Below are 26810 nucleotides of genomic sequence, written 5' to 3'. Positions count from 1 at the left end.
TGGCCATGGGATCTGATGCTTTTTTTTGATGCCATGAAATGGAGCATTTTTGTCAGTACATTTATCAATGTTCTGGGTTTAATAGCTTTTTTCCCCAGTGAGATATGCATGCATTAACCTCTGTTTGCTCCCCTGTTTTCCCCCCCAAATAAGTCATAGCATGCTATTGTATGGACTTAAGCAACAAGGCACTCAAAGCCTTTTCCAGGCTGCCTTTTCTCTTAGGTGGACTCTTGATTAAGCATGTCCAAATACTTACCTAAATGAAGTACATCCAGTACCTCCAAGAGGTGGTTGTAGTAGTAAGCAAAGGTTTCTTTGCCTGCTACTACAGGATGTGCATGCAGCTGTTTAGGGAAGGGAGCACTGTTTCAAGATTGCACATAATCTTTACTAGCAAAATGTATGAATTGAGCATGTTTACAGCACTGTTAGTGAAGTAGTCTCATTCTGTAAACTTAAGTCTTCCTGTCATAGTATTTGCTATTTCTGTAAATGGAGAAAGCTGTCAAGCCTCCTTATGCTTGATGAAATGCTTGCACCCTGAATTCTCTCGCACTTTTACTGTTGCATTGGGATCTGCTGCTAGTCAAAAATAAAATAAAATTCCCCTCTCCTGTGACTTCTAGTTGTCAAATTCAAAACAAAACATGGTTTCATGTTTGTGCATAGCTATTGGAAAAAAATTAATTATGGATGGAGTTTGAGATCTACTGGGTTTACAGAGTTTTCAAATAACTTGACTGTGATTGGACCTTCTATGTACACAGTTATTTAGAGTTACTTTATACAGTTCTTACGAGAAGAAAACATTACTTTTCCTATTCTGTACAGCAGGGATTCTCAACTCTCCCATTATCCTGGCTTTGGTTATAAGTTGACCCAGATGCTGCCAGACCTGTGTTCAGAGCCAAGGACATGTGCTGCACACAGTACCGCTCTAGGATTTGTGCAACATGTGGGACCTGCACTACAGACAGTGCCTGCCCCATGCAGCCCAGTATCTGTACCGTATGTGGTGCCTTCTGCCTGGTCCAGTACTGACCTACATTCAGCCCTGCATAGCACAGGTCTTCAGTTGGTGGGAACGGGCACCATCTGGCCCACATACCAGGACTTGTACTGCACACACTGCCTGTCCCAATGAGTCCAGGACCTGCACCGACCGCATGGAATGTTCTTCCTCCTCCTCTCCTCCCACCCCATACAAGCTGGTCTGAGACATGGAGAACATGCAGGTGCTGGGGTCTGTGGGCCCCATCTGGCCCACAGACTGATTTGATGCCACTCATCTGGCCCATGTAGCCAGGTGGGTTTAACACTCCTGTTCTACGGCAGCCTTAGAAAATGTTACAATCGCATCTTTGTTTGTTTGTTCTTAAGAAGCCAGTGGTTGGAAGCTTATCCAAATCAAAACACAGCGTCATGTAGCAGGAAGCAACATGCAGCAGCAAGGTGTTACAAAGCTTGAATATTGTTAGTTTATACCTCTGTTTTTGAGAGCACAAAAATACAAGCATTCATATTAAAACCTCCCAAAAAGTTCTTAACACACAGGCTTATTTTTTTTGGGTTTTTTTGGGGGGGTTTTTTTACTGGAATTTTAAGTAAGACACAGCAGAGGCATAGCAAGCTCTTTCAGTGCCCTCAGCGGAGGGGTGTATGCCAAGGTGGGGCGGCACTGGAGTGGGAGTGGAGCTTTATCTGCTCCCACTCTCCACACAGGCAGGAGCAGCATGGGCTTAGGCTGCTGCCGCTGAGGACGAGCAGCAAAAGGAGGCTTCCCCCCTAGTGCCCCGCTTGTTTTGTTCAGCCCAGGTGCAGGGCTGTGCATCCCATGACTGCCTTTTGGATCATTTCACTCCTCTGCAAGTGTAGGAATAGGTCCTCCAAATAAAAATTAGGCAGCTGGCAGTGAGGCTGAAAGTGAGTACATTCCCTCCTCCTCCCTATCCCCCGCATACACTGTTGGGCATAGCCTAGATCTGAGCTGTGTAGGGTTGCCCCTGCCATGGCAAAGACTCCTGAGAAAAGGAGGCCATACGGGTAGGCTTGGTGCCCTGCCCCCAACCCCTCTGTCAGGCTACTGAGACAGTGACCCAGAGCCCTGTCTTCCTTTGGGCTGATTATAAAGAATATGGCAGTTGTATAAACTTGTCCTGTACACTTGACTTGCAGTGTCGGAGGAAGCTAAAAGTAACACGTGTTGGACCACATTTTGAATTTCTCTCTCTGGGGAGCCCTGTCAGAGCTGAGGCCTGCAGGGACTTGTTTTGGAAGATATGCAAGTATGCTCTTTCTCTAATTGCTCTACTCCAAACAGTGCACAGAGGAGACACTGAGCACCTTAGGGGCGCCATTCAAATGTAGCTTGGGAAGTCTGGCCCTTGTTTTGCACTGTGGAAACACAGTGAAACTACAAATGAATGGGCACTGGAATTCCTACGTTCCTATTAAAATAGTCTGATGTCCACCACAGAAAAGGCTTGGATAATACCCCAATGTTTGTTTCATTTTTGCCTGCATTTCTTTAGTAGGTCTTTTGTATTCATGGAAATTGTTAATAACTCTAATTATAAATGAGGAAAAGTTTGAAACTTGCTTTTCATAAAAGGAGACTTTTACTAAATAACTGTTTGCCTTCTTTTTTTCCTTTTTCCCATAGGTTTGAGTTCTGTGAACCTGCCTTTGTGGTTGGTAATTGTCTGGAAATAGCATCAGACAGTCATCAATATGACCGGATTTATTGTGGAGCTGGAGTCCAGAAAGACCATGAAAACTACATGAAAATTTTACTGAAAATTGGAGGCATTCTAGTTATGCCTATAGAAGATCAGGTGATTCAGTGACAATTTCCCCTTTCTATGTTTTGATATGAAATCAAACAACTTAAATCAAGTAATGTAAAAGCATCCTCATCTTCTCAAGTACAGTAATATGCCAATATGCTGATTATTCAGATTTTACACATTCTTTTTTATATTTATTCTTTTCTTTTTTAAATGATTCCACATTTTAGTATCTCACTTCTTATGTGCAGCTAGTGTTAGCTGCAGGAGACACAGCTAACATCAGTGTTAGTTGAAGGAGGGATGTGATCTAGTTTAAATTTAATTGATTAAAATACTGAGATACTGTTCCCGTTGAAGTCCATGGCAAAACCATAGGGATTTTATCATGAACTTCAGTGATGTGAAGACTTGATCCAAACACCCTGCTGTAGAGTTTCCTTGTGGCTTTTTTGTTTTTACATTAACTTCTATGACTCTTCTATTTTACTTTTTACTAAAAAATTACAGACTTCTTGTGTCCTGTGGTTTTGTTGATTTGTTTTGCTTAACAACACCCTCTTAAAAATAATAATCTGCATTGATTGTGTGAAAGGAAATTTGGCATTAACAGGGACAAGTGACTATAGGGGGAAAAGTAAGACCATACTTTCACTTGTTTTAGATGCCACTTGTAACAATAACAGGTAATGCATTTTTAGACAAGTGTATTATTAATAGTACTTAGCACTTCTGTTACTTTCATCCATAGATTGCAAAAGGCTTTACAAAGGTGAGTGTTTACTGATGGGGAAACTGAGGAACACATAGATTTAACAATTTACCAACATCTATGCCCCTCCGAAGCCCGATTTGTTAATACGCTGCTGGTCAGATATGCAGGTTACTTTGTCAATGACAAAAAGTTGTTGAATTTTTGCTGTATAGTTTCTTATTGTAGACATCACTTGTACTAATGGTAAAAGTTGGTGCTTAACAAATGCTAGTCATATGTCAGTTGTATTCACTGGATGTTTATTTTCATATAGATTTTAATGGAAGATTATGAACCATATCAAGAGAAAATAGACTAGGATTAACAAACAATATAAGTGCTCTGCTCATTGTAACAAAGTGCAGGAGAAAATGAAAATTAGCACAAGCCTGGACTTACTAGCCTTTCCCTTGACCTGTCAGAGAGCCCTGCTTATTACTTCAAATAACAATGTTGGGCATATTTTGCCAGTAGTCTGGGAGAAGAGTAAGTTCTATACATTAATGTAGTACCTTTTAACTGAATATCCCTCCTATTCTAAGTATGCTGGCTACTGTGGTATTTAGACACTGGACAATCCAGGATTTTCAATACAAGATCATACAAAAAAAAAAGACAAAATTGCTAACTTTATAAAAGTTTAATGTGTTTTTTTTTTTGCAATGCAAGTTACAGTCATACTAAATATTAGTTTGGAATTAGGGGGGAATATTATCAAAGGAGCATTGTTTAATAAAGTTTTAAATGCATGTACAAGTCCTTATTTATCTTTTAAGAGCTAACTTAAAAGCCTTTGAAATAAAATGAGAAAAGTCTGAATAAAATTTTGTAGCGCATACAGAATTCAATCTGGGAAGAGAACGGGCTTTCTAAATTACTTTGAAGCGATTTTGAATGCTAATGCTAAATTAAACTTCCTCAAAGTGAAGAACTGCAAAAGTAACCAAGACAGGACACCTTTTTAACTGCTGAATTTTATTTTCTGTTTCTCTTGTTCTCTTGCAGCTAACACAAATTCTGAGAACTGGACAGAACACTTGGGAAAGTAAAAACATTCTTGCTGTTTCATTTGCTCCATTAGTGCAACCAAACAGAAACGACAATGGCAAACATGATACTGTGGGACTGCGTAAGTATAACCTATGGCATCTCCCTTCTGGCATGGCTAGTTTATCATGCCTGAGACGATATTCTTGTTGGGGGAGGATTACATTATGTAGGCATATGGTAACAGAATGGGAATGCACTGTTTAGAAAATGATAGGCTCTCATTGATCTTTAAGTATTGGTGGCTTGTGTTCAGGATCACTGAAGATACATCTGTGTGTGCCTAATGGTTTAAACTTAGGTTTTCCAATGAAATTATACAGTGACTTCTCCAGTTTCCCCTTTCTTATTCTGACTCATTCCCAAGGTCCAGATATTTCAGTATTTTCTCTGATAGTCGAATTAACTTTGTCCAAACACAAATAAAAACATCCATATTTAACATCTTTTTAGCATACTTAATTTTTTTTTCCTGAGGCTTCAGTCTGCCTTCCAGAGAGAAATGAAACGCAAGTCCTTCACCTCCCCTAGAGTGGAAGGAAAGAGCTTGCTATCCCATAGGCCTGGTTGGAATGTATCTGCTTGTAGCATACAGATCTCTCTGCCTTGAGAAAGGAGAAAGAGTACTTTACTTTATAGGGTATGGAGATGCCCTACGGCCATTCAGTGGTGCTTGGGATTTTCTTTCTAATTCCAGTCCTATGCCAGATATTTTAAAGTTATTTAAGCACTTGGAGATGCCTTTTGAAAATACCACAATGTCTGTCTCTGTTGTAGGGCTCCTAAATGCCTTTCATAATCTGTCCCAGAGGTTGTTAAATAAGCACTAAAGGATGACAGAGCCATTGTCGAGACCTAAATGCATTCTTTGCATCTGGCTTCGCTGTGGAAGATGTAAGGAAAATTCCATCAGCAGATACACTCCTCCCCAGGGAGAAGTCTGTGCAGATGACCCAAACTGAGGTTTCAGTAGATGAAATTGTAGAGGAAATTGATAAATTAAAAAATAGCAAGTCACCAGGACCTGATGGCATTCACCCTGTGGTCCTGAGGGAAGGCAAATTGGAAATTACAGAGCTCTTAACTGTAGTGTGTAACCTATCACTGAAAACAGCTGTAGTACTAGAGGACTGGGCTAGGGACAGACATTACCCATAAACCAGTTAAAGGGATCAGAAACTGGTTTAAACCTGTAACAGAACATAAGTTCAGTGCACATAAACCAGTTTCAAAATGGCTGAAGCCAGTTCAAGAGAAACCTGGTTGAATATAGTATCAGATCTAACTGTGATTGGGCCTAAACTAGTTTATGCAGTTTGTCTCAGACCCTTTCCTGGTTTAAGTTAAACCAGAGTGCCCCAGCATTCTAGGCATGCTCTCTGGGCTGGCTTCTCTGCTTCAGCAGAGCAGGGCTGATCCCTGCCCCTCTACTCTCTAGTTGGGGAAGGGAGGGGTGGGGGCCTGGCCAGACTTGGCCCTAAAAGGGAGCAGGGAAGAGGTTCATTTGCCCCCTCCCTTCGCTGCCCCACCAGCATAACTTGCATTTCTCTGCTGGCTGCTCCAGTGTCAAGGGCACAGCCAGCCCTGGGCAAAGTCCTGGAATGAACTGGCTAGGGAGAGGGTTCAATTCCCCTCTTCCTGTCTGCTGGACCCAAGCCTGGGTCTGCCGGGCACTCCCCCCTTGCTGTAGCAGTGACAGGTGTGTGGCCAGACACTGGCTGGTATGGCACCCTTAGACAATGGTCAGGGAACAGGGTTATTCCTGCAAAGATTCAGTAAGTTAATGCTCCAGCTTTTTGGACATCTGCCCCAGCCCTGGAGGGTTGCCTGTGGGATTCCAATTTTAAAAAAGGCTCTAGAGGAGTTGCAGGGAACGATAGGCCAGTGAGCCTAATTTCTGTTCCTGGAAAATTTTGGTAGAGCATATAGATGAATGTGACTTGCTGGTGAGGAACAAACATGGCTTTGTCAAAGGGAAGTCATGCCTCACCAACCTACTGGGGTTCTTCTGATAGATAGGAGTGTCCAGTTGACTTAGTATATTTAGACTTCCAAAAGCCTTTGATAAAATCCCCCATCAGAGGCTCTTAACTAAATTACGTAGTCATGGGATTATAGAGAACATCCATTTGTGGATTAGAAACTAGCTCAAAGGTGGCAAACAGTGAGTATAAATGGTCACTTTTCAGAATGGACAGGGATCCCTCAGCGGTGTTGCTCATGGATCTGTTGGGACCAGTGCTGTTTAACATATTTATAAATGATTTGGAAAAGGGGGTGAGTAGTGAGGTAGCCAAATTTTACTAATGACACAAAATTATTCAACGTGATGAAGACCAAGGTGGACTGTAAGTAGACTCTGAGGAACTACAGAAGGATCTGACATGATTGAAAAACGGGCAACTGAATGGTAGATAAGTGTCAAGTGATGTATCCAGGCAAAAGCAACTCAGACGATACCAACTATAAAGGGCTGTACATTAGCTGCTGCCATACTGTAAAGAGATCTAGGAGTCATTGTGAACATTTCACTTAAAACATCAGCTCAGTGCTCAGCAGACATCAGAAAGGTTTTTTTTTAAAAAAGGTGGTGGGGGGGATTATTAAGAAGGGAATTGTTAACAAAATGGGAAGTATCACTATTCACCTTTTTAGAAATCTACTAGCCAATTGCCTGTCAAGAATGACTGACTGGGGAGGTGGGGCCAGACATGGGAGGTGGGGACAGAGGCCCATGTCTGGCCCCACCCCACCCTGCACTTTGGTTCTGGCCCTCCTCCCCGATCCCCGAGTCCAGGCCCTTTCCCCCCCTCAACTCTGTGCTCTGGGCACCCCAGCCCACATAACCTTCCTTCCCTCCCCATTCCCTGCCCTCCCAGCTGTTGGCAGGGTGCAGCGGCGGCGGGGCACTGTCCTGCCTCCCTTCACCTCCTTGCCAGCTTTTGTCAGGGCTATGCATCCCCCTGCATCTGGCCCCACCCCCACTTCTCCACTGTGCTGGCCTGGCCCCCCTCCTCACTTCATTCCCTGTGTTCTGCTCTTGGAGCACTGTGGTTGGTTGTTTGTCAGCCAATCAGAGTGCAAATAAAGTGTTATGGACAGACAGACAGACTAAGGCTTTTACAATGTTAGAATGGTGCATCCGCACCTTGAATACCAAGCCTACTTCTGGTCCCCATACCTCCAAAAGGATATAGATGAACTAGAGAAGGTCCAGAAAAGGGCAACAGGGATAACTAGTGGTGTGAAGGGGGCTTCCCTATGAGGAGACACTGAAGAGGCTAGGCCTGTTCAATTTAGAAAAGAGATGGTTGAGGAGGGACATAAGGGCTTACAAAATATGAAATAGCAAAGAGAAAGTAAATAGGTATTTATTGTTTACTCTCACAAAATACAGGACTAGGGGTCACAAAATTAAACTATTTGGTAGTAAGTTTAAAACTAACAACAGGAAGTTTTTTCACACAGTATGTAATTTAAATATGCAGCTCCACTGCCACCAGATATGGAAGCTGACAGTTTTAGCAAGATTCAAAAAGGGATTGGATAAATGCTTGGAGGAAAGGGGCATCAGTAGCAAGGGAGTTAGGGCTTTAGTACGTGGTAATTTTGGGCAGCTCCTGGAGCTCTCAACACCCTAATATAAACACCCAAGTGCATCCCCACATGCTCACGAGTACCTTGTATTCCCTGCTTACTGCCTCCCTTCCCCACCAGCTTACTTGTGGCTGCCAGCACTCTGTCCAAGAGGAGCCAGCAGGGAAGGGTTACCCTGCCTGCCTGGATGCTGGGGCTGCTGCTCTGTAATGCCCTGGAGGCAGGGGGGAGGCTCAGAATGGGTAGTGGGAAATCTTACCTTTCAGTCTTTCAGGCAGCTGCTGGCCTGATCTTGACTACTCCAAACTTGAGCTAGCAGTAACACTGATCAACATTTGTGCAGCACTCATTGTAAGGTGCAACAAGACCCTTAGGGATAAAGCCTCCAAATCGGAGCTTCTTAAACTTGTAAATGCTGGAGGCTGAAAATGAGAGAGGAACAGTGGGGGGTGGGGGGGGGAACCCTGGTCATACCATGTTCATTCTCCCCTTCAGCATCCACTGTCGGACACTATTTGACACGGGATACTGGGCAGGATGGACCTATGGCCCGACTCCAGTAAATTGCAATTCTTACATCTGTACAATGTTTAGGTATTAATTGTTAATAATCTTTGTGGGCTGCTAGTGACTATCCCTTCCTTCTCCAAATATTTATAAATTGTTTTATAAGTGATGTCGATGTCAGGGTGTCTAGTCTCTATTTCCTCAGGTCTTCCTTTCGCCCTTTTTAAGGATGGGTGTTTTCCAACTTTTCTCTAGTTCTCTATCTGGAACCTTGTCTGTTGATCATGATGTGGCCCCTGGCTCCAAGATTTCTTGAGGTGGTTCATTTCAGAAGTCTGGAATGAATTAGGCCAGGTCATGCCAACTTACTTTAAATTTGTCAAAATGTCTCTGCTCTATATTTAGCATGATGTATAGCCCTTTCTCTGCCCTGTTTATGTTAATTTTATTATCTGGTGTTGTTTTTCTTCTTTTGATGAAGATTGAGGGGGGAAATGGTCATTGAGGAGCTCTGTCTTCTCTGCATCTCTTATTAATAGCTTGCCTTTCCCACTGAGCAGTGGACCCACCATTTTGCTGCACTCTTTTCTGTCTGGCATACTGATAAACAATTTTTGATGTTTTTGTTTGACAGGAATCAACTTATAGACCCATGGAAGTGTCCTGTGCTTGTTCACATCTTTCCACTGTGTTGGAGCAGCTCATTGTTGAACAGTTAATGCTATGCTTTTTGTGTACTGTTATCTCCTCTGGGTTCTTTTATCCTTTAATGTGGCTGTTCCTGGGACCTTACCTATTTCTTTTTATCTTTTGAAGTCCTCTGTCCTTGTTTGATATTCCCATGCTGCCTTTTTCTTAGAATCATGAATTTTGTCATATTGTGTTACTTCCTAATGAGGTTCCAATAGCCAGTTCTTCTTTATTGGTCAGAACAAGATTCAAAACAGATAACGCTTACTTGCATCCTGAATTTTCTGAAATAAACATTTATCCTTTATAATATAAGAATTTGGATGCTTTATGGTTTTTTTGCTACAGTTTTCTTTCAACAGGTATTGAGGACATTGAAATCCTCCCCCCTCAGCCCATCAGTTCTGTCTCTTAAATTTAGGAATTTTTGTTACTTGCTTGAACAATGCCTCATACACTTTTTGTTCTTCATTTAGTTGTCTAATTTAAAACCCTGTCCCCACCCCAATCTCACTATATTTTTCCTGTCTACATTCACCCACTTGTATGCAATAGATTAGCTTCTTTCATCTTGGATCTGAGAGTAAGCTTATTTCCGACGAATGGTATTACTGCCTTCTTTCTTTCTCTGACTTATTCTTCCAAAGCAAGGCATACTGTTCACTGCTGAGCCAAGTCATGAGAGTGATTTCATAAAGTTTATGATGCCAGTCATGTCTTAACTTACTATGACCACCAGTTTGTTTGGTTTGTTCTCAATATACCTTGCATCTAGATAGATCTCCATTCCCTGCATCCATCTATCTATTATCTATCTGATCTGTAGATCCAAGAAATGGATATTTTATATTAATTTGCAGCCTGCCACCTGGATTTCCTCTTGCTTTTATTGTCTTTTGTGGTTTCCTAGTCTTAAGGATTTATGCTCTTCTAGTCTTCAACCCACCAGCCACAGTGTAGCTTTCTTTGCCAGCCCCCATAGATCTTATTTAAAGCCTTCTTTCTTGGAACATCAATTTTTGAAGAATCCAAAGCCCTCTTGTTGACACCACCTTATAAGCCTGCCTATTTGTGTCCATGATGTATTGGTCTCTGCCTCCTCTTCCTCCTTTTTGGTGTAATGAACATGACTCTCCATCTCAAGGGGTGTGCGACCCTTACCTTTTGCTCTGGGCTGACTGCTTCTCTGATCCCTTTCGTTAGTTGTTTCCTCTTAAATTTTCTCACCAGTAGTTCCCATGCAGAGATCTTGGAAGTGGTTGCTTGTGTGTCTCCTGAACTCTAGTTCTCTCTAGATTTATGGAGGTCACGTTCTATTGTTTGTCTTTTCTTGTTTTTCAGCTTCTCTTGCACCATTTTTTCAGCACTCTGTATCTGTAATAACTCATAGGAATTCCCATATATGTAGATATTCTTCCTTCTCTGTGTTTGAAGTCTTTCTTCCCAATATAATGACTAGTTTTTACTTGAAGTCAGTCTCTGCCTTCAGAAAGGAATGTAAACATGGCACATCACATGAAGATCGTGGTAGCTTTGCTTTCTTGCCTTCTTCCCCATTGGTTAATTAGTTGTTAAATTATTATAAATTAAGTTGTTGGTAGGAGTAGAATTGTTAACATTCATATTACAGGCAACCCTTACTTTAACACTGTTTGGCTTAGCACTATTTTGCTATAATGCTTATTTTAAATTGATACCTGATTTGACTTGGTGCTCAGCAAGTTTCATTATAATGCTTGTGGTCACCATCTTGTGTTGTTGAAAACCGTTATGGCTGCCATCTTGGGTCATCACATACTTTTTGGTTTTGCTTAACTCTCATTTCGCATAGCACTCGATTTTTCAAGAACCAATTAAGAGCACTGAGCGGGGGTTGCCTGTATTACTTGTTAATACTTTGAGCTACCTCCAACATGAATGTTAAATAGGACAAAACATTTTCTTATTTATCTGCTGTGTGGTTTGTCAAGGGCTATCAACTGTATCTGTTTATTTTATTTGCATACTTGATTTTGTATTAAATTGTCTTTTGTTGTTCTGTGTTAATTTATCTTAATGATCAACCCCATATTCCTAATTGCCATGTAAAATGTTAGTTTTGCTGAGATAGGAGGTGTAACTTGTTTTCTTTTGTTTTAGCTGCTTGTGCTGTAAGGAATCTTCAGGACCTAGCTCGGATCTACATTAGACGTACCCTTAGAAACTTCATAAATGAGGAGATGAAAGCTAAAGGTATTATTCAAAAGGCACCACCAAAACGAAAACGCAGAAGATGCCGTAGGCGGAGGATTAATACCTACGTGTTTGTAGGCAATCAACTCATTCCTCAGCCTCTAGACAGTGAAGAAGATGAAAAGATGGAAGAAGATAACAAAGATGATGATGATAAAGATCACAATGAGGCCTTGAAGCCAGAGGAACCACCTCGAAATCTGCTGCGAGAGAAAATTATGAGTTTACCATTACCTGAATCTTTAAAAGCATACTTGACCTATTATAGGGAGAAATAACTCCTTTTACATAGAAAAGATGATGCCTACTGATAGTTTATTCTTCAAAATGTAGCATTTATTAAAACATAGATGGACAAATATCATTAGTCTTTCATCAAGGCAGAAGTACAGTGATAAATTGTAACTTCTTGTCTTACATTCAACAGTAGAATCCCTTTTTAAAAATCTATTTTTCTTTAAATTTTGAAAAATGCTGTTTTAACTCTGATAGAAATATATATTCCAAAGCATTATGCAGCACTAATCAATATTTTGCATGGTAAATCTTTTTTGATCCCTAACAGATTTGTATTGATAAAGGGTAAGTGAAATTTTATATGTGCTAAATAATTGTTAAACAAATGCATCTGACTTGATTAGTAGTTGTGTCTGCATTCATTCTTCGGGAACATTTTAAACATGCAGACATTTTTCATTTAATATTGAAACCTTTAAAAATAAACTGTTAAAAGTTTATTTTTGTCATGGCTTTGTTGCAATCACTATTATTGTGTTGGTATAGATGTATTCCAAGGAATACACAAGTGCAATAATAACTGTATACAGACATTGAATGAGCTGGCTTTAATAAAATGGGGAAAATGCAAGTTCTAAAATTACAGATGCCCTTTCTACTTTTGCATTTATATCTTTTTGCCAAAAGCTCTTGAAAAAAAATGATATCTTCTTCCAGAGCCTTAAGGGAATGTCATGTGGAGTATAACTCTGTACTATCCTTACTACAACCCGTTTGTTTAACTTCATACTACATTTTTCAGTACTTAAAGAAACATTTTCTCATTTCCAAGAGTTTTAAAAACATACTTAGTTTTTCTAAAGCTCACAGCATAGATACACAATATTTGGTAATACAAAAGATTGTAATTTAGATTTCAATTATCTATATTTACTACTTTACTACTAGAGGTAGAATAATGAATAAAGTTTAGCTTGTATTGCTTACTTGGATAGTCGTAATAGTAGATTTAGAATTTGTTCAGCAGATGCACTTTAGTAAGTGGATTTTGTACTTCATCTAAATATTTATCTCTGAAAATGCAGGCTTGTGCTAGCCTATATTTGTTCTTGAACACAGCTACTTTTTAGCACAAAAAATATTCACAGAATCATATGTATCTTTTGGAAATTGAGTAGCGGTGTAAACTTTGGGACCCAGAGTGTGCTCGTCTAAATACTTCCCTTCCCTTTTCTCCTTCCCTTTCTGGTAAAGTTACTTGCAGTTTTCATCTTGGGTTGATGGAGTGCTTTGTTTGTTTTCACCCACTTAATATTTCAAGTTTCTTTTGTAGCATAACCATAAGGGAAAATGCAGTTTAAGAACTTAGCATGTGATATGCAGTAAAAGCCGCTGTTATTGGAAACTTCTGTCTGTTAGAACCAATGGAAAACATTCCTCTTGAGAAAATTCCAATGACATATACTTACAGTTGTGGTAATATTATTTATTACATCAATTCAATATTGAATAATAATAGAAAAATCATTCAGGATAGTACCACTGCAGTTAATATTTTCATAGATGGACATTTATAACTAGCCACTATAATGTGGCCTAACAGTAATGTTTTCCAATATTCACTTTTAAACAATAGGTATTTTATTAGACCTGATAATATTGTCCCATTACATTTTGAACACCAATTTTTTGACAGTGCATTTCATGCTATCATTGCCTTTTTAAAAAGTATGTCTTAGTCATGTTGAAAAAGCAACTTTGTGGGAGGCCTGTTGTACCAGCATGTGGAGTTTTTTCCCCACAGTATATTTACAATATGAATAGGTAGAATTGCTATTGGAAAAAGGTATTTTGACCTTATTTTCACAGTAGGAGAGCTTGGTAAGAAATAGTTGGTTTTCCAATACAGTGATACTAATGGAGTAATTGTGATGGTTCAGCTATGGGAAACTGAGTGTAATTTTCTTAAATATTTTTTTTAGATGGAATTGAAATTTTAGTAATCTGCAGTTTGAGATGTTACATGTTATCTTTTCCCTTCTCAGAATCTGCATCTATAAGTTCAAAAGTTAAATGTTACTAATTATTTTCTTTAAGAACATAAGATGCTTTTGACGAATGACTTTCTGCTTTTTTTCCACACTTTTATTGTATACTTGGAAAATGGACAATGGATGATTTGTCATGATTATTCAGTATGTAATTTTTTTGAGTCACTGAAAGAATGTTTCTTTTGTGTTTATATGTGGATTTATTTTACACTCTTAAATTTATATTTACATAAATAAAAAGGTAGAAATGCAAAATAGAAAAAATAAATCTTTTGGCATTTACTACTCATGATGGGGGACATTATTGCAATAAAATGTTTTTTGGTGGTTTATGCTTGCTCAAACTCTTGTTTTCATGGAAGTATTTTTATTGGTTTGACATGCTTCATTTTAGATACCTTGATATTCAGATCATTATTTAATGGGAAAACATGTTTTGAATCTGAAAAAAATAAACGTTTTGTGGATGACGAGGGTGAAATGTGGGCAGTCCTTTCACCAATTTTGCTATTATCTGAAATTCTACATGAAGATTTGAATCTTAGTCTCCTGTAAATGGCCACTGCACTATTCTGAGAGTGGGTCTTTTGCTCTCTTGTGTCTAAGGAAAACTTTCAGAAGGGCTGTATTGTCCCTGTATGGGAAAGGAAACTTTTAAAAACCTGAGATTTTTGTAATTTTTTATGGTATGGTAAAAGTCTTCTGCCCAGCTCTACTCCAGAGCTATATTTGTGAACTCTCTTATAGCCTCTAAAAAGAAGATAACCTTGGTCCTTCTGGGCTGATGGCAAACTAAAGACAGTTTTCAGTGTAGGTCTGGGTTTTCAAATGCCTCCTGTTTATATTTTGGTTGTTGCCAAACCCTGTGCCTTGGGGCACCTACACAAAGAGACTAGTTATGAACAGGCATTCATTTCTGTGAGAATTCCAGCATTACAGATCTTTCTTAGGAAAAGGAGCATACAGGTATCCTGTTCTGCAGCCACTTCCTTTCCCTGCTTCCCATGCCTTTCCCAGGCTGGGGTGAAGCCAGGCTGGGGGTGTTGAGGGGATTAGTGGCTGGGATGATGGGAGCAGTCCCCATGTGGAGCAGTAGGAAAAGGCTTCCCACACATTCCCAGACCTGGGTGCCCTAGTTTGGGGGGACAGGTTGGGAGCATTGCCTGGCTGCTACTCTCCTTCCTTCCTAGCTTCTAGGGTACCACTGCTCTGAGTCTTTCCCCAAACCAATTCCCCACTTTCAGGAAAGCTCAAGGTGCAGCAGCACCTCAACTTCTCCATGACCAGGAGGAGTCAAGCTGCAGGAAAATGCATCTTCCACTTTACTCAGACTAGAGTCCTGCCAGAAGGCACAGGGTAAGCTGCTGTTCAGCTGCTAATGCAGGAGGCATTCATTCTAGTAGGAGAAACTCTCTTGCAGGGGAGATCTTTCCAGGTGTTGATTTGGAAGACCTTCCTACCAGATGTCATTTTACCTCTGGGGGGAACTGAACAAACATCTGTATACTGGTATTTTCTACCAAGAAAGCAGAGGTAGAAACACAATAGCTGAATGTGGTCTCTGTGCTCAAGCCACCTGCTCACTCCAAGAAAACATGAACATTCACTTAAAATTTAACCTTTAGAGCCCTTGGATATGTCAAGAGGTGAGCCTGATCTAGGACATCTTTCTGGCTAAAATAATTTTAAATAACATGGGAACGACTTCAGGGGGAGTAGAGGAAACAGGAAAGGAATCACTTCATACATAGCAGTGGGCTACCTCCTACAGAGATTCCTTGCATCAATTTCAGAAAAAAAGAATAAAGTGTAATTCAAATAACCAAAGCCAAGTAGCCTTACTTGCAAAATGGTGTCACAGTAACTAGAACAGATCCACTATGATCTAGAACGGAAGACTCCAGAGAAATATTAGTCTCCTGAAAAAAGTTACTGTCCCTTCAGCCTCTCTTTCTGGAAGAGTACTGACTTGTAGTGGAATATCTTGAAACCCTTGCAGCCCTGCGACTTTCCCCTTCCCCTCCCCCCCAAGCTATCATATGGCATTGCCTGCAGATGTACAAATGCAAAAGGAGCTAATGAATTTAGCAGTTTGATTCTAGTACCTCAAATAAGCACTAAACCCATATAAACACATTGAGTATGGCTGTTTTTATATAAAAAATATTCACTTGTATAACTTTAGTAGGACTTGTTGACTCTTAGCCGTTTAAACATCTGTAACTTTTTCTGAAGTACTTAATTTAGATTCTTGAATTCACTTTTTGGCACCAGGTTTTAAAATGTGTGTGTTTAAATCCTATTCAAGATACCTTTCAGGGTTGGAGGGTGCGTTTGTTCTTTGGGGTGGGTCAATAATATAACAATAAATTGGGTTTTCTTGAAGTCTGATGAAATCTATTCAGTATTAATGATCTCAGATGCCATTTGGGGAAGGTAATGTTATTTTTTTTCCTAGACTATTGCTTTTAAGATCTCAGGCTTCAACTTCTTGTGGCTGACCAATCTATACTCACGGAGAAGGTACTATGAATACATGCTCAACTCTGGGTGCTTAAAGAATTCATCTTAAATCAATTATTCTTCCAAAACGTTTTTCAGATGTGTATGCTCCAAAAGCATGATGTGAAAAGGACACTAGGTTGTTTATTGGAGTGAAATAAAGCCCTTAAACTCCACTCAGCTTTCATTCCTTTGATAGCAACACTGCAAATTTCCATGTGAAATTTATGTAAGTAGGTTTCTAAATGTATTCTTCACTTGTACAGCTTGGTAGCGTAAAGTCACATAACTAATTCAATTCAAGTCAAATAGCTTATTTTAGATTTACTAAAACCCAGAAGACTTGGAAAAAGTGGCCTCCATTCCCTTATATGGGTATTTGCAGGTATTTTTAGTTATATTCAATATCTAACCAAGAATCTGCCGTCAATTCTTAATAAATCTATTTTGTATACTGTAAGTACTCAAACTTCTATTATCTCCTTGGTGTTTTTTCTTGCATGTGAGAGAACTCCACCTTGTCCACCTTTGGCAATTTATGGCAGATGTTTTCACACAATGTGCTGAGATGCACAGTAATATAGAAGTGTGCATATGTTTGCATGCAAATGTTTCTTTTCCCTTTAAGGCGCACCAGTCCTATTTCTTGTTTACTTGCACACTTTAATTTATTAAGTTGTTTTTAGGCTCCTAAGTTAGGCTTCTAAGTTTGTTTAGCTGCCTAATCAGTAGCCTCATTTTTAACAATGCTGAGCTATCATCAGCTTTTATTTCTCTCAGTAGGAATTTCTGGTAGCTCAAGTGCTTCAGAAATAGGGGACTAAATATTAATTTAGGAGCTTTATTTAAGTCTTCCACTTTTGAAAAAGTTGACCTGTAGGACACTTGTACAAAATAGGCCATTCTCTGATATGACCTGAGTTTTTACCCAAGAAGTGGAGACCATTACTGAGTATGCACCATAGCTAATGCTTATATACTGCTTATGTCATAAGAAAGTTGGGCATGTGCTGTGGACAATGCTAGGGTGTAGCTTCGTAATATAGGAAAATTATTAGTGTGGTGCCAAATATGGGTAATCCCATGCTGGATATATAATAGGTGGCCAAACCGCATGAATTTGGACTTTTCTTCAAGCTCAGTGAGAGAAGAACCAGATCAGCGAGAGTCTCTGAGGGAGCAGTAAAACTTGTCCAATGGACCTGCTTTCCTTTTGAAATCCTGGATTTGTAAGCCTTGTCCTTATTAATAAGCCTTTGCTGTAGTATATCTTAGTATTAAGTGTTCGAGTTGTAACTGGAATAGTCTCAGCAGTCATTGGCTCGCTCTCAACCCCCTCCAAAAAAATAAAATTCTTGAGCAATGGGTCTTGCATTTTGCACCAAGAATCAATTAAGGGTGACTTCTGAAGTGGGAAAGAGGGGCATATATGTTCATTAAACCCTGAGAAACTCTGGATGAGCTCAAGCAGTCTGCTGTTTTGAGAGAATCTGAAAAAATGGGGTTTTTTTGTTTGTTGTTTGGGGGTTTTAATCTTAATGCATACAAGCCATTTTGCCAATATGGTATGGTTTTTTCCATCTTCAGTGGAGCTTCTACCTGAGCACGTAATAGAGTCTTGGAACAGACCATTAGTATCTGTTTTCAGAGATTGTTCATAACAGGTGGGCAATTTTTATAATTGGTGAAAAGTCTTCTGTAGTTTTTTTTTAACTAATCTACACCTAGACAAAAATTGTCAGCACTCCCCCAGTCCCCATTGGGTGGGAAGGTAAAGAATGAGATGTTAGTCATACAGAGAAGTATCAAGGCTAAAATGGTAAAAGTAAATAGTGTCATCAGGTGAAAGGGAGAGCTATAAATAAAAATGGTGAAATCCTTAAAGTCTGTGAATAATAAGCTTTGGCCTGTACCTCAGAAAATTCTTAGGCTTTTTTATACCTAAGGGGTTAAAATGTTTTGGAGAGGAATGGGACAGGGGCACAGGGTGCTAATTATTGTTCCCAGGTCAGCAAAATCTATAACTTTTAAAACCATTGTATGGAAGGACTTTTAATATATTTGCTACATTTTTGTTCCATCCGATGTTTTTGACCGTCGTGCACAGTTGATTTATAATCCCTTTTGATTCTACCCTTCACCTTAATTTCTCCATGTTGAATTGTATAAGCCCTTTTTCCCCAAGGCAATCTGTCTTTGATCATTTGTCAAATTGCATCTTCACTTGCCTCTCTGCTGCTGTTCCAAAATTACAGGACAGATTTCATCAGGTGCTGCCAGTAACTTCTAAAGCCCTGTAGAACAAAGTAAATACAACCAACAGGGATGACCTGTCCAGTACTTTATTTGCTTCAGTTTGCCCTCTATAATATTTGACATTCATTGTTTTATCCATTAAAGTAGCTAGTCTTCAATCTCACTTTGTAACAACTGTAGACATGCCTCTTGCCCTGTATTATGTTAAAACAAATGTCACTAGTTCTTAAGAATAATACAAAACACCAAGAGAGGGCAGTATTGCCATATCGGAAAATTCAAAGCTAAACTTGCTGTGATGTGAGAACATAAAAAGAAAGAATTAATGAAACTACCCTGTGTGGCTGTATAACTAAGGCAGTATCACTTCTTATTTTAAAGCCATTTGTTCTGCTGGATATATAAAGACTTGCCTTACCTGCCCGGTTTGTGTTAATTAGCTCTAAAGATTCTCATGTCGCAACACATTTTCTTTGGACTTCTATCTGTATTTTTAGGGTGTTTCTGCTGACAATTTACCTTTTGACATGTATTTTGAAATGTCTGTATCCTTTTCAACCATCAATGACATGGGCAGCATTTAAAATTATGTCTCCTTTATGTTCTTCTGAGTGGAAGTCTTCATATTGTAAAAGGTCTGCATGAGCTTTTTACTGATTTCAGTAGGTATCTGGACTGCCAAGGGGTCTACGTAAGTCACAGTATTGCTAGTTCTCACAATATTTGGTGTTTTCATTAAAGCCCAGGTTTCCAGAGTTCCTTGATAGTACTGGAACCTCAACCTTCCTTTAAAAACATTTTGCTTGCATCATAGACAAAAGTATGAAGACTTGATCCCTAAAGCTAAGTACAGATGGTCAAAAAGGCCAAGGCTGGATCAATTCAATCCTCGCAGGTTAGTTTAGGCTGTGTAGGTTGAACCAATAAGCAAGTGAACAGCCATTCACTTTTGATTCCAGAAATGTAGCCACATGCCTGCAGTAGCCCAGGGTAGAAGCTGGGGGTGGGGGGTGCTAGAGCATGCTGCCCTCCTCTGCTGGAGAAGATGGTTTGAATGTGGAGGAGACCTGAGACAAGTTCAGTAAATCGATTTAACCTATATCAGTCGTCTGATACTGTATCCATCCAGGTATATCTTAACTCAGTTTGGGCGATTTTGAAAGTGATGTTACGTGCACTGAACTTCTGCTGTGTAATAGATTTGAACCAGTTTCTAACTACTTACACCAGATTATGTGTAACTTCTGTCCTTAGCTCAGATGCTTAAAAACAGGGATGCGATTTTTTTGTAGCTCAGTGCAGTATTTGCACAATGGGAGGAGAGAACAGAACTAACAAATACTCTCCTGATCTTGGGTGGTACCAGAGGCTGAGTAGGCTCCTACTACAATGTAAACAAGCCTAGGGATCCATGTAAATTACTGCAGTCTTCTTGAGGAGCCCTGCAGACTGCAGCACTACACGATGTCCACTGCAGTGCTATGTTCTGTGATACTTCTGCACCCAGCATACAGTTTACAAGGGGCTGCTTTTGAGTGGCTGTAATGGGGTGGTGTTCCCATAATCAGAAAGAGGGGTTGGGGAGGCTTTTCAGCATGTCTGGACTTTTAACATAACCAGGCATGAAGTAGCTGGAGCAGATAACAATCTCACTCTATGCAATCAAACAATAAACCACTGAAATGGCACTAGGTCTCTGGCATGCACAGTTGTCATTTGGCTTGTAGGGCTCCCACTGGGGCCACAACTTGGCTGTATTTATTGTAGTGTTAATTGCAGCTTCACTATGGCAAAATTTCCAAATCCATGGGCAGTTCCACAGGCCAGGTGATGGGACTGGCATGTGAGGTGACTTCAGTGTGCAAGATCAGGCTATAAGTTGTGTTGGGCTGACATGCAGGAATGAGTCAGTGTACCATATTGTAACCATGGACTGTCCCCAGGCTGGATCCAGCCTGTACCTCTCATTTGGCCCACAGGGCCGACTGCTGATGGCTGAGACAGCTGAGACTGTTCTCCCCACATTGGGACTGGCATTGGAACCAAAAGCAGTGTCATAATTTTTGGGGGGGGTTGAGAAGGAGGATGGATAATATTGAGATCATGCCTTACACTAAACAAAGCCATTGTCGCATTCATCTATATATTTTTTGAAAACTTTTTGATGTAGAGATGATTGCTGCTGAAACTAATGAAAAAATCCTTCTGTACTAAAGTTGCTTAAGAGCAAATAGTTCTCAAGCATGTTCCTAAAATAAAAATTAAATTGACCCATAAATGGAAATCTTTCTATCCAGCTTTTTATATCTTAGCAGGCTATACAATGCCATTAGGTATTTCATATGAAAAAGATGAAATACTATTACATAGTGAAGACATATATAGAAATTGTTAAAAAGGGATATTTAGTTTTTTGGGTTTTTTTGTTTTTTTTTATGCTTTAGATTTTATTTTAATGTTCTGTCTTAGTGACTGTAGTGCCTACCATAGTAATTAAATGGCATGCATTGCAGGTCTAAATTTTTATTGCTAAGAGCAAGTTTTTAAAAAAAGTTTTATAAAAACTTGCAGACATTGTTAATTATATATGTGGTTATTAAATTATTTGTTATTTCATGTGTGTTATCAGGATCCTCAGTCATGTCATGACTGTTTTGCATTAGGAACTGTACAAACACAAAACAAAAAGACAACCCCTGCTCTAACTCAACTTTTTTTTCCCACAAAAGTACAATTGTCTACCAAGGCTATACCTTCAACTGATGTTAGCTTCTGTAATAATCTCAAACATAAACATTTCCCCTGCAGTCTCAATACCACATTCTTTGCTTACCCTAATCTTTTGTGTAGTGTTATTGTGCTGTTATGATATCCACGTTCTACACCTGAGGTGACTACATTCCTTTACACATGTGCAGTATTATCCATGTGCTTTCATATGACTATTCAATCATATAAAAGTTTCTGTTCCTGGCTTATGAATATTGTCAATAGTCCACTAAACCAGTTGTGTTCAACCTTTCGGCCCTGTGTGTAGAACCTAGCATGGGGTCAGCTTGTGGGGTTGGTCCATAGTTGTAATCTGGAGCATGAGGCTATGTTATCTGGCCTAATGGGCTTCCCATGGGTCAGAATATTTGGCAGTGGGAAAGCTGTGCTGGTACTGATTGCTGTGACTTCCATAGCCAAACTTCCAGACCCATGGGGGGACTCCCATGGCAGCCCATGGACTGGAAGCTGAGCACTACTGAATTAAACAGTGAGACAGTCCAAGGGGGTGATTTTCAAGGGCATAAAGGGCAGTTAGGTGACTATTTCCCATTAAAAGCCAAGGAGGAATGAGGCAGGCTGGAATTCCTGATTAGCTCAAAAGATGATAGGAGTTGATTATTGTGGGAGGATGTTCTCATCTAAAGCATCATGGTTTGAACAGCTGTGATCCTTTGGGAGAGTGCCCTTTAGTCCACTTGCTACTAAATATTCATAAATAAATTAAATCTGAGAGAAGGAATGGACTAATGTATGTTAATAGATCATCTCCCTTTCCAGTATTTTAGATAGGGAAAATAGTTGTGCTGTGTCCTCACTCCAAGTATTTATTTCAGGAGTGGTATTTCAAATCTTACCTTCACCAAGCCATTGATTTCTCATTTTCTCATTCCCACACAGGGGGGGCATTTATACATGCAAAGAAATAAGCTCTAGTGCAGTATGTGCCAAAGCTGCTCCTGCGTACAGCAACAACCCGTGCACCCGGGACCACAGCACTTTGACTCCAGCGCAGAGCACCGTAGGCTGGCAGAAGATGTGGTGCTGGAGGGGTTGGCTGGGGCACGAGGGTGCAAAAGTGCTGGGTTAGGTGCCAGGCAGCCCCTCTGCCCCAGCCAGCCTCCATCATCATCTACATGTGCGTTTCTGTGCCGTTCCAGGCAGTTTTTGTGCAGTCAGTACTATCTTATGGTAGAGTTAGTTAATTTACTGTGCCCTAATACCAGTGCACGTGTAGACTGTGATGCTTTACTGCAGAGCTAATTAGTCAGTGAAGTGCACATGTAGGTGTACCCAGGATAAGTCAGAATCCACACTGGGTGTTAAGGGTTTCACCACTGAGGAAGTTAGACTTTTTGAATACCTTAGGACTTGAGGGTAAAGGGAATGCTGCTACTTTTCATGATTTTAAGTCTGTTAGGCTATGATCAGGCCAGGTCACCAGTACCTCACAGCTTTAGAGCTTAGTCCATCCTACAAGGGATGTTAGTGGTGTTTTCTGAATGATGCATCAAATGGGAAATGGTGGTGAAACATTTCTCCTGCCTTGAAAAGAGCTGATGAAATTTGCTGCATGAAGTCAACACAGAGGCAGAAAAGGAACTTAGAATCATTATAGACTCCAAGATGAACATGGGCTGCCAATGTGGGGACATGGTCAGTAAGGCTAACCGCACCTTGTCATGCATCCACAGATGCATCATGAGCAGGTCCAAGGAGGTGATCCTCCCCCTCTATGGGGCACTGGTCAGGCCACAGTTGGACTACTGCGTCCAGTTCTGGGCACCGCACTTCAAGAGGGATGTAGACAACATGGTCCAGAGGAGAGCCACTCGTGTGATCAGGGGGCAGCAGGGTAGGCCCTATGAGGAGAGGCTACGGGACCTGAACCTGTTCAGCCTCCACAAGAGAAGGCTGAGAGGGGATCTGGTGGCTGTCTACAAACTGGCCAAGGGGGACCAGCAGGTGTTGGGAGAGTCCCTGTTCCCCCAAGCACTACTGGGAGTAATAAGGAATAAAGGCCCTAAGTTGACGGAGAGTAGGTTCAGGCTAGACATCAGGAGGCACTACTTCTCTGTCAGGGTGGCTAGGATCTGGAACCAACTTCCAAGTGAAGTGGTGCTGGCTCCTACCCTGGTGGGGGGTCTTCAAAAGGAGGCTAGACAGCCACCTAGCCAGGGCCATTTGACCCCAGTACTCTTTTCTGCCCATGGCAGGAGGTCGGATTTGATGACCTGCTCAGGCCCCTTCCGACCCTACCAACTATGAAACTATGAAGTCCATAGTAAGAAAACTTAAGGAACATTTTACAGAACAATATCTAAAGGTGGAAACTATACCTGAAGCCTAGCTGCCTTGGGCTGCAAACAATGTTGTGGATTGAGGACTCCACATAGGTGGCTTATGGACAACAAGCAACCATTGAGTAACTTAAAGACCAGTAAACAGTTGTATAAATACATTCCAGGGTGTGGCCAAAAGACTACATGAAATGTGGAATTTAAGACTGTTTTTAGCACTGCATGAGAGATTATGTTTAAACATTTTGCTGGTAAAGTACTGCTGGAAATAATTAAACCTCTGCTGGAAAAATGTTCTAGCAAATCTGAACCTCAAATGACTATCCAATACATTGTTCTTAACATTTTATGAAACGAGCATGGACTAAATCCTCAAGTATTTTACTTGGCAGAACGCTAGACAAAAGTATGTTACAAATAGACGTTCTCAGGCAATCAAAATAGGGCAACTGTTGGATTATTCTTCTACTGAATTCAAAAAGAACATGCTAATACAATATCAAGAGTAAGATGATAACAGCACTGAGTCAGGAGAGTCAGTGTGGGCTTCCAGAACAATCTGAAATTTGTTTCCTTGAACGTGTGCTTCACAGTAGGGACTTTCATTATATGATTATCCACAACTCTGAGCAATGCAATGTGCCATTCAGGAAAGTACTTGTTGTCATTGCCTCTATTTATCAAGGCAAAATGAACACTCACAGAAAAGGGCAGGTTAATTAGGTGGAGCCATCATCAGAAAACTATTGACAAATCAGGGACATTCCTTGTCTAAATCCAATTCAGTCCTTGATTCAAATCTCTGGTGGTAGGTCAGTGGCAAAGTTGATATTGTTAGGCCAAAGTTGTTCCATGAGTTCTACTGATACCGACTGAAATCCTTCAGGGACCCTTTTCTGTATTGATTGAACTCAAGTGAGGCACTTCTTTGCTTGTCTATAAGTGTAGGAATGCTTCCATGAGAGAGAGAAAAGGATGCCAGGATTTATTGAAAACTTTACCTTTCCTAAGCTGGGTGTCTGCTTCCATCTGTGGCTCTGACATTCAGCAGCAAAGAAATGGCATCAGTAGTTGCAAATTACTATTACTTTGGACTGTGGTGGTACCCAGCAAGACTGGAGTCGCACTCTGCTCAGTGTTATAAAACAGAAGGTGGAATCTTGGCTCCATTAAAGACCATCAGATTTTTCTGCCATTGATTTTGGCAAATCTGTGATTTTACCGAAAGTAGGTGGCCCCATCTCTAAGGAGTTTACAACTCTAAGATAAAGAACAAGTGAAGTACTGGTACACGGAAGAGAAATGCAGTGTTTCAGTGGGACAGGCAGAATGCACATTAATCCCCTTGCCCTCCCCAAGTGCCATTCTGATGTCCTTTCCCAGCAAGATCTCCTGCTCTGCTTTCTGCTCCCTGCTCTATCTGCCTTTGTGTTCCCTGCTCCACCCTTGTTCTGCCACATGCCCATGCATAGGCTCTGTTAGTACAACTTGTAATACTTGAGCCACATGCTGGCCACTCCTGCAGTATTCAAGTAAAACGAAGAAAATTGTGTGCTTTATTAGCTTAATGTCTGTTTTTTCTCAATGTGTTTTTTTATATTTTATGGTGGATTAGACTCTGCGTGGTGTGTGTGTGTGTATGTATGTATACAATTACATGAAATGATATATATTTCATACATTCACTTTAATGGTTATAGTTTTGGTTGGAGAATGCAACGTGTTATGGAACAAGAAAGGGATGAGCTAATGGGTAAAAAAAAAAAAAAAAAAAAGGGTGGCGGCAATGGAAGGGGGAAAAGGTATTAAAATATTAGTCAGGTATGTCATATATGAATTAGGCACAAAGGGTGAGCCTGGGTTGGTGAAAGTTTCCAATGGGAGAAAATAGGCTCAATAAGCAATAACAAAATGGCAAGGAAGAAGAAAAGAAATGCTGTTACTGTTTTGCCTTAACTGTTTTAGGGTGAAAAGGGAAGCTGCTGGTCTTAATTTCCAAGCAGGATTTGTAGGATTTCCCTGACTTATCATCTGTATCCTTAGCTGAGGATTTGAAGGCTTTGGGGGCTGATCATAAGTGTTGGAAGCCAACATCCCTGCTTGATACCTAACCTCATTTGACCCCAAATGATATAATGAAGTCTTTCAGCTTTGTCCAAATAAGATAAACAGGTGATGGCAACAAAATTTCTGTGGAAATCTCCATTTTTCCAGAAGGGACCAGCGCTCCTGTCTGTTAATGCTATCAAAAGCCCTGTGAAATCAATAACAGGCATGTTCTACTGGATGATCTTTTTCAAATGATTCTTCCTGAAATTGTCTGTGGTACCTCATCCTGAAATTGTCTGTGGTACCTCATCCTCTTTTCAAACTGTATTAATTTTCAGGAAGAAATGCAGCTGAGACAGTAGAGAAACATTCATAGCATCATTTTGTCAATGAGACAGAAAACCGAGTTACTTCCCCCTTGCTCTCCTATTGGTCATACTGATCCTGGCACCTTTTTCAGTTGTGTTTTTGAGATGCTTGGCATCATTTCTGTTTCCTAAGTGGATACAGTTAGGAATGCACTTTGGATAAGGGCCCTCTGAGATTATTAACTCTTTGTAAACTGATGTTATTTTTCATTCACTGTCACCATTAATGTTCTTGACTAAAGAAGGAGGAATTCGACTTTTAACCTATTTTAGGATGAGTAGCTCCTAAATGAATTGTATCATCAATATCAGTATGGTGTGTTTATTTGTATTGTGATAATGTCTAAGAACTTCTAATAACAGATCAGTACTCCCTTCTGTTGGGTGATGTTCAAACAGGCCAGGGAGGTGATTCCTACCTGAGAGTTCATAGCATTGTACATGTATGGATTGGTTGTAATTTGGAGAGTTCTGTTCAGGGAAAAAATTGGCATTTTGTGTACTGAGAATATTGTTTGACTGTGGTGAATAATCGAAATACTGTTGTTTGATCCATTCATCTACTGATACATCTGCAGCAACAGATTTTTGCAAGATTATCAATAAGTATAGTTGAAAAATTGAATGAGAGAATTCTAAAAAGAAAACAAATGGGAGTGTGG

General features: G+C 40.2%; 1 protein-coding gene across 2 annotated transcripts in view; it reads left to right on the top strand.

Annotated features, from left to right (window-relative positions):
* Positions 1 to 14374, top strand: part of PCMTD1 (protein-L-isoaspartate (D-aspartate) O-methyltransferase domain containing 1) — an 84479-nt gene extending 70105 nt beyond the window's left edge. For both annotated transcript variants that reach the window (XM_019547964.1, XM_019547973.1), the window contains 3 exons: positions 2666 to 2837; positions 4549 to 4672; positions 11524 to 14374. In XM_019547964.1, coding sequence (XP_019403509.1) covers positions 2666 to 2837; positions 4549 to 4672; positions 11524 to 11894 — 667 coding nt within the window. In that variant the 3' untranslated portion in view covers positions 11895 to 14374. The remainder of the gene's footprint in view (positions 1 to 2665; positions 2838 to 4548; positions 4673 to 11523) is intronic.
* Positions 14375 to 26810: the final 12436 nt, after the last annotated feature.

Source organism: Crocodylus porosus, unplaced genomic scaffold (genome assembly GCF_001723895.1).
Source record: "Crocodylus porosus isolate Cpor-Errol unplaced genomic scaffold, CroPor_comp1, whole genome shotgun sequence".
Taxonomy (NCBI): Eukaryota; Metazoa; Chordata; order Crocodylia; family Crocodylidae; genus Crocodylus; species Crocodylus porosus.
Note: the sequence above shows the minus strand (reverse complement) of the source record. Positions and strands in the feature narration are given on the sequence as shown.